Here is a 9,209-nt window from a genome sequence, read left to right as displayed (position 1 = left end):
TCCCTACACTTTGTGTAATGAATTCAGAGTTTTCATTTTCAGTGACAATAGTCTTGCTTGCAAAGGATGATGAGGTCACTGTCTCTAGATGTCTGTCCCCCACATTAACTGTCTTCAGTAAATAGTTCTTTCAAGTCCTGTTCTTTGAGGCAAAAGGAAGTCATTAATAGCTTCTAAAATGCTACAGTGTGAACTGCTGCAACTCAGAAGCAACAGACAATTGCCTTAGATCTTTATGGACATCATATGCAGACCTTGTCCATTTTTCCACTTACAGCATTCCCATAAGACTAACAGCTTTACAGGCTGGAACTCACTTCTGTGTGGAGTAGGGTGAATTTCACAATAGTTGCTGCTGCTGAAACAATTTGGTATAAAAAAATCCCCAACAACCAAACAAGCAAATGAAACCCATACTCATTGAAGTAGGTAAGAAGTGGATCCAGTTCTCCCAGACATCCACCCCGAACATGAAACTCTAAAGTTATTCTCTCTTCCAGTCTAGACTAGTGAACATTTTAAGAAACTATGCTCACTTAAAATTGTCATGTATAGTTATCAATCATTAGGGAGCTGAGGATTCCTCCCCCTGCCATATTTCAGCAGTTACTTGAATTGAAACGTTGAGCCTGAATCAGAAGGCAAAAAGTGCATTACATCACACATATATTAAGAGCAAACTGCTATTATATTTCTGGGGAAAATCACATTAAAATAACATTTAGGTGCTAATATCAAATTGCAAAGATAAGATAGAACTGCTGAAGCAACGTGTTTAAGACACAAAACTAGTAAGGTAGCAAAGAACATCATCTATTCCACTCACCACAAGCTGACTCATCAGACTTATCAGAGCAGTCAGGTCTAAAATCACACTTCTGGATCATCTGGATGCAGTGGCCAGAGGCTCTGCAGACAAACTCCTTCTCTGTGCAGTTGTTCATGGGGAGTGTGGCAGGAACTGAAGTTGCTGAAGTAGTTGTAGAAATAGTGGGCAAATTTCCTTTGAAAAAGGAGCCAAAAGAACGTTGAGCACCTGGACTAAGGCAATTGGAGCTGTCCTCAGTGGAAAGCACTAGTTTTGTCACACCATCCATATAATCTTTGACACTTGCAGGAATTTATTTACACCTCTTGCCTGTCTTTCAAATTTGGATTAACCCAGTGAATCACTTCAAAAAACTGATGCCAAGACTCACCAAGCAATCACAGAAACTGATTTTCTCAGTGAACCAAGGCTAACAGATTATTCCGATGATAATGGGGTTTTTTAACATGTTGATTACTACAAGTGACTGTGGAAATTACTATGTAACCTTCTTACCTTGTAAATTTATCCATGAAAAAATTATTTTCTCATTAGAGAAATTATTCTGAGGTCACCACCTTGTTCCACCACCTCCTTTATGTTTCATTCAAACTCATTACCACTTCTTGCAAATCATCTTTTTTTGTCCTCCTATTCTTTAAAATGCACCTTTCTTCAAACTTACTCTCTTTTCTTGAAAACCTTTGCTATTATTGTCCATAAAATGAATTTTCATCATAAAACTCCTTCTTAAAATTTAATAATTTATTAAATTTTTAGCTGTAGTGCACAATGCACCTGAGCAATACACCTGAGTTAATTAAAAAGTATGCGTGAAGACTTTTTATATTAAATGTGTCTGGGATAGCAAGGAATTTCTTTTTTTTTTACCCTTGAAGGCTGGAGCAATAATACTGATAATAAATTACCCATTTCTATTTTGTAGGGTAGATAGAAAATCTAAGACATTAAATAAATTATATTCCAGTCAAATGAATGATACTCCCATAATGTCCTAAAACTCAAACAAAAGACTTAGGGGAAGGAATGTTCTGAAGGAAGAATTGTATTAATTGATAAATCTATCTACAACTCATAATAATAGCAAGGACCTTATTGGTCAGAAATTTTTAAATATAAATGCCACGTTCAAGCCTCTGCTCCTGATAAGCTGAAATGGAAGAAGAAATTTTGAAGTACCCTAGCCTTCGCCACGCGTGAAAAGAAAGGAGGACCTGATACTGCCTCTATTTTGAAACAATTAATTTTCTATACTTTATTAAACACCATTTTGTCCAGAGCAAGCATCACTGAATAGCCTTTGATTAGGGCATTCAAATGATGTATTGAAGCAGTACATTCAAGATTCAAAAGATTCAACATCTTCAATGTTACTTATGAGAGACTTTACCACCAAGCTGTCAAAACCATCTCTCCCTGTCAGTACTTGGTCACTTAAAGTGGAGCAAGAGCAACTGGGCAGTGCTTGATTCTAGTGCACAGGGACAGGGGAACCCTGCTTTTTCAGCCTGATCCCACTTGTGTTAAATATGGTGGAATATGCCACAGCTGTTGTCTGTTTTGCAGGCTATTCCCACAGTCTCTCTGACTGTTTTTTGGTTGTTGGGATACTTTTATGACATGGAGGAGATGAAATAAAGGCAGGACCCTGGACTGTCTCAAAAATTGCTCTCAACACTTAAAATATTTTCAGTATATACATAACACAAAACCTGATTCCTGTCCACCATTATACTTGACTATTTTATCTTTCCACACAATGAGCTTTTCTTTGTTTAGTTATTAACTTTGAAACTCTGACCCTCAAAAATTTCCAAATTTCTTGTTTATTTTGAAAGTTTTCTTCCTAACTAATTTAAAAATATTTAGGTATTTTCTGATTATTTCTTTTATGTCCCCTGAATATAAGTCACGGTACATTAACTATTTACAAAAAGCCTTTATATCCAAAATGTTATAATAACAGCTTTACTCTGTATAAGTATGGTAAAACATTAGATAATTATCTGCAAAAGAAATACCATACACACATTTGATATTCCTAGTAGAACCAATTATATCTACAAGAAATATTTGGAGTGGCAGAACAAAACTCATCTGCACTAGGGTGTATATATGAAGTGCTAGGATACTAATATTCAGACACTGTTTTAAACTGTTTGCTGCTCTACAGCTCTGTCATGACTTTACAGCAACTGTCACACCATATATAACCCTGCAATGCCTGCTGCAGCTAACAGCAGCCCTCTTAAAATCCCTTCTGTGATGACCTCTGGATCTCAAGGCTGGTGTCTTGAAGTACATGTCTTTTGGGATATAATATTTTACAATTCTGTAGACATTGTACTACCCTTAGTAACAATGACTTTTGATGACAGGTTGCTCTATCACCTGAACTACTTTTGTGCTGTCACGTGAGAGCAATTGGCACAGTAAGTATATTAGGAATTATTGGGGTGGAAAGCTGTATCAAACTGAATAGGATGAATAAAAGTTCAGTTCATTTACACGCAGATGAGTTTCTTTTACCTTTTAGGAATAAAAATCTCAAAGAGTATGGAAGCGGCACACTTCTCACTAAGGGTCTCTTTTGGACCTTACATGCACAGCAGAAACTATTTTGTGCTGATGCCTGGATATGAGGGTCTGAGAAGCAGGGAAACAAGTCTGGATTTCCTTGTCAGGCATAGTCACAGTTTAACCTGGTTTATACTTTTCTAGTAGCAATATTTTCAAATGACAGCAATCAATCAGCTCACAGGTCAGAGATGTGCACTTCAGCTCTTACCATTGTAAAGAGTACAGCCCAGAAAAGACACATCATCAAGTCCAATGTCTCCAGTGAAACCATCTCCTACGGTACCTTTCACCAAAATCTAGGAAAACACAAATTACAAAAGCATTTTTCAGTGTATAAGTAGACTTCCACTTCTCATTAAATATTTCTTACGAATTGATAGAGGAGTCATTTGCCGTGTTTCACACTTAAAATGAGATTAAATTTATTCTAGGGGATATATTCTATTTAATGATAATTTATGAAAGAGATTAATTATTATCAGCTTTCACTGGTGGTCACATTAATCACAGTGAACCATAACAGCATGGTTGACTTTACAATGGTGCAAATGCATTGAAACATCACTGATATAAAATGATGGCAAGACATTATCATAAGTGGCATGTTATGATTACCTCCTTTGGTATTTATTGCAATGACATTAATCATGATTAAATATAGTATAAATATAGTATCATTCATTTGAATAAATTATAGACTCTTATGCAAACTCCTGTATGATGAAAACAATTAGGCAGGTAAGAAACGATCTATGGAACCTTTTAAAGAAAAATATTCTACCATTTCATTAGAGTTGTCAATGCTATATTTGTTTCATTATTGTCTATTGCCAATGAATGGGAGAAGTTAGTGCTTGTGAATACTTTCTGGAAGACTACATAAACCTCCTGTCTTCTGTCTGTTGCTGAGTGATAAATATCCAGCAGGTGATTAGTGAAAGATTTGGTGAGAATATTCTTAGTCTGAATAATTAATAAATCCCTATTTTTAAAAATAATAAAGCCTTCTCAAGCACACACTTTGAAAAAAGGTAAATGTACGTTTTTGCTCATCCAGTGGAATTCAAACACTGTTATTTCTTCACCATTGTTTTAAATACTTATTTCACATACTACACACACACATTCAGCTTCTGAAATGCTGTATAAAATTTCTAATGTATTCTTTCAGTTTTTTCCTCACTTCAGTATAAAATTCCTACATAGGAATGAAGTATAAATAATGGCAAAAATATGACAATAGTGCTTCAGAATTCTTTTAGTTCTAATATTTTTGTTGTAATTTATTTATGTGCAATTTTATTTGTAAAGAAAGGTTATGATGAACAAGAACCATTTTTCATATGATATGTACACAGAGCTTTTAAGCATCACACTTGAAATTTATTACTTAAAAGATGCAAGAAATGGCCTTAACCTTTTAAAAGTAAAATAATATCAGTCTGGATATGTTATCACTGACAAATTAGTTTCTGTTATTTTGACGTTGCATGTGAATTTTAGATTTATTACAGATGCTGACATCACCAGAGTAAATAAAAATGATTACACTTCATTTATATATTACATACATTAGATAAAATAAATGAGTATGCTACAAGAAGATGGATATGTGTCCCATACTATGGATATGCTCCAGATGGGTAATTTTAGACAAAATATATTTAATGTGAATGACGACAGTAAATGACAGCATTGCTTTTTATTGCTCTCACGTCAGTATGGGATTCTTATTTTTCCCTCAGAATACCCACAAATATTCTTTAATATTACCCCAGTCTTTTGGGTTTTTTAGATTAAAATAGGGACAGTGCTACAGTACTGATACCAAAAGCAATAAAATGGTTAGAAACAGGAAACAGGACAACCCAAACAATCTATTATTTGGAAATACCATGCAAGGAAATTTATTATTCCAAAATGACAAATCTCCTTCCAGTGTAATTTTGACTGGCAAACACACAGCAGTTAAAATATAATTTTCAGTTTTCAAAGTATGAATGACTATCCAATTGCAATTAATTACTTATTAATTACCTCAAATTCAGACAAAGAGGCAGTGAGTTTGTTTACTTACACAATTATTACTAAGACAAACCCCAATACCCTTGCAACTACATTAATTTTCCATGGGATTGGTTTGTGCACTGGTGGATATCACTGCTGGATGTTCAAGGAGCTTTTCTCCCCAAAGCTGCCTGTGCCCATATCCCCAGCCCTGACAGTCACAGGGGCTGAGGACATCCTTATGTAGCATCTTCCACCAACATTTCCCTTAAGAAAATTGCACTCTTACACCTTTAGCAGGAATATTTTTAGAAAGGGATTAAAAATATCCAAATATAGAAGTGACAGGACAAAGTTCTCTAGGGGGAATTAAATTGAGAATACCTCTATATTGTTATGATGATGATTATGATTGATTTGATTAAAATCTCCCCACCCAAATTGTTTTTTCTTCATTTATGCACTTGGGGAGTCCAATATTTTGACAAAAAGCATGAACTCATTAGCAACACAGAAAACGTAACAGCAGTGTAAGTATACACTTAGAACTGAAAATAAGACCAATTTATGAGTTTAGGGCCTTGATACAGAGCATAATTTCTCTGCAGCTGTGGTTAAACTTTGACCACTTAAATTAATTTGCCAGCTGTAATTCTGCAAGCTTCATAAGATACTGTTTTATTAAACAACTTCCTGGAAATTCACACCACATTTATTATTTGAATGAGAATAAATAGTCCCAATTTCACATTTTCAGAAGTCTAAGATCCAGACTCAATGAAATCTGTAAAGGTATCAAAAGGTATTCAATATAAAGAAAAGAGGGGAAAAAGCCCAGCTCAATGAAAGCAGACTGGATTAGAATGAAACTCTCTATACATAAAAGGAATGATCCCGTAAGATTTTGAACAAAATAGGCTTTTGAAGAGTGAAGTAACATTATGACAAGTGTGAATAGAGAAATTACAATGGGTAATATTGTTCTGTACAAATGTTCAGTTTCTGTAGTAATGTTCATTTCTGTCACTAGCCAATGCCCACTGAAGGTTACCAAAATAAAACCTTAATTTCTATACAAGCATAGTTTAAGATTGAATGGAATTAATTTCAAAACCTGTGGTATATTCAAAATTGGGAGGGTTTCTGAATGCATAGGAAATAGTGATATTAGTTCTAATGTATTTAACTTGTAATTTAGACAAACTATCTCAGGTATTGCAGGAGGTGTCAACAGTGTTATTTATTTATTTTATTGGTAGTTAGAGCATGCTATTTTGATTAGGTTTCTACAATGATTTCCAGCAAGAAATCACGTGATTTGGTTTGAACAGGAAAGAACAACACACAAATAACTGACAAAACGCTTTGTCTTTTTAAAAAACTTTTGTTGTAACTTACTGAAAGCAAATTAATACGTATTTCACTGCATATCTCTGAAGCAAACTAACCCTATGTTGTAATGCTAGGGATAAATAAAGGAAATGATATGATTTATATATATATATAATGCTGGTTTGGCCAAATTTAGAAATATATCCTCTGAGAGAAGGCAGGTCACCACCCCTCTCCCACCAGGTTTGGGAAAAATAAATTTTCTTCAAAGGAAAGTGAAAGAGATAAAAACTATAAAAAACTATAAAAAAACTATTTATTTAACAAACACACGGGAAAAGGAAAATAATGCTAAATAATAAAATCTTTCACTGTGGAGAAAAAAACCTGGGAAAGTGTGCAAGTCCTCCCTTTGGTCTCCTCGGAGCTGGGGCTTGGGCCAGGGCCAGGCCCTCTGTGCTCGGTGGAAAGTCCTCCTGATGTGCTCTGATATTGAAACAGTCCAGTGGAAAAGGGAGAAAATCTGAAATTCCAGGGAAGGAAAAAAGTTCAACTCTCAGTCTCTCTCCAGAGAAAAAGAAACTGAACCACTGGCCAGAAAACTGACTCGGGGAGCCACAAGCCGGGTGCCTCCTCCCTCCCCTGCCGCAGATGGAAAAACAACTCTATCTCTGTGTGACCTTGAACAAGCTGCAAACTGCTTTGAAAAAGTTTTGCTCAGTTTTTCCTTCCCCCTCTCAGGCTCAGTTTAGAGGCATAGAAAGGCACAGGAATTAATTTCTGGGCATAGGGCAGCAATATGAGATACACATCATAAAGTCACCCCAAGAGAAATAACTTTTCATCAAAAAAGCAACAAACTCCTTATGAGGTGATGGAACTTTTGTAATTACAGACAAAGGTCAAGCCACAGAACCAAGCTTCAGAGCTCCTTTTTATTAAAATATTTTCATCTAATGATCCTGTCACAAGTCATGTCATAAGTCTTCACTGTAGAATGATTTTTTTAAGAATGCATGAACATATTCCTATAATTTCTCAAGAAGTACATTAAAAGGGAAACTGTTTTTCATGAGAACACAATTCTCTCAGAAATATTTTGATTTAAAAAAAATCTGAGAAATTTAGATTTAATTTTGAATTTTTGAGCAGTTATTAATTCATGTCAAATAAGATATTGATGGCTTTGATGAGTCCAAACATAGTATTTTATTCCTTCTTGGCTTTGTTTCTCTGCTTCCTCAGCTGCCATCAAAGGAGTAGGCACTGTGGACTTGAGACTGTTCCCCCAATCTCTCATCTAGATGTCCAGTGGTTGCATCCTGTCTACGTGGCACTGAACTGTTCCTCTGTACCTTCTGTGAAACTCTTTCTTTTGGGGAAAAAAAAATGGGTGCCTGGGTTGTCACAGTGTGTTCCAGCTTTCAGAGCTGTTCAGTGCCACATGGAACCCTTCTGCCCCCAAAAGCAAGCACAAGTGGAGACCAGGCATCAGCTTCTGGAAAGATTATCAACACTGGGTCACCACATCATTTTAATTATACCGATTGAAAAGCTCAAGATCACACTGCCCTTCTTCAAAGCTCATCAGCCCCTTTCGTTCATGACCATTGAAAATGCTCTAGAAATTAATGTCTCAAGACTTCAAAAGTTGACATACAGTCCTTTCACACAGGTGTCCAAATGAATTGTTACCAACACCCTTAAGGTTACACACATCAAATATGAAAAATCTTGCGTCAAATATTTGATGTTTTACAGTGATTGGTTTTATAAGATAGTGAAAAACCCTAGTTCTAGTTCAGTAAAGCACTTTATCACACTTCACTATAAGCTTGTGAACCCTCATGCTGATTTATGATGTTTTACACAGCATTTCTCTAAAGTGCAGGCATGAATCACATTTCTATCCTGTTTTAGACTATTCAGTTATATTGGTGGGATTCATAACTACATATTCTGGGAGTCTTTACTTTGCTGTGTTAAGGCCACAAAATTTCATTCAAGAGAAAAGACCCTGTTGTCACTCTGTAATATTAGCACTGGAAGAATTATTGCAGAAGTACTATATGTCAGTGCCTAAAAATTTCTGGTTTTACATATAAAACAACATGATTAGCCTGCCCACTTGGGAAACATCTATATAGCAATTATAATTAGGAAGCTATATCTAAACCAGCTTAAGTTCATGGTTAGTTTTTACTTAATCTACAAGGATATACAAAGTCTTCTTTCTTTTCTCCCAACCATAGTTTCCTTCACATTTTATAGGTAAGAAAAAAACCCCAAAACTGCAAAAAAATAACAAACGGAAAACCCACCACAACTCTGTCTGTCTGAGTTACTGTATCAAATACCTGGGACTTATGGTCCTGAAAGAAGTGTTCCACATTGATCATGATGACTTGTTATGACCTGAGTACTTCTGTCCCTCCCTTTTGTACAGTAGAGCATGTCAAGA

The 9,209-nt window shown here is 35.4% G+C and overlaps 1 protein-coding gene across 1 annotated transcript in view; it reads right to left on the bottom strand.

Moving 5' to 3' along the window:
* MALRD1 (MAM and LDL receptor class A domain containing 1) overlaps positions 1-9,209 on the bottom strand; it is a 238,264-nt gene that overhangs the window by 158,475 nt on the left and 70,580 nt on the right. Inside the window, exons 19-20 of the mRNA XM_017741406.1 lie at positions 3,618-3,705; positions 827-1,003 (exon numbers count right to left, since the gene is read on the bottom strand). Of these exons, the coding sequence (XP_017596895.1) occupies positions 827-1,003; positions 3,618-3,705 (265 nt within the window). The remainder of the gene's footprint in view (positions 1-826; positions 1,004-3,617; positions 3,706-9,209) is intronic.

The sequence above is a fragment of the Corvus brachyrhynchos genome, unplaced genomic scaffold (assembly GCF_000691975.1).
Source record: "Corvus brachyrhynchos isolate BGI_N302 unplaced genomic scaffold, ASM69197v1 scaffold167, whole genome shotgun sequence".
Taxonomy (NCBI): domain Eukaryota; kingdom Metazoa; phylum Chordata; class Aves; order Passeriformes; family Corvidae; genus Corvus; species Corvus brachyrhynchos.
Note: the sequence above shows the minus strand (reverse complement) of the source record. Positions and strands in the feature narration are given on the sequence as shown.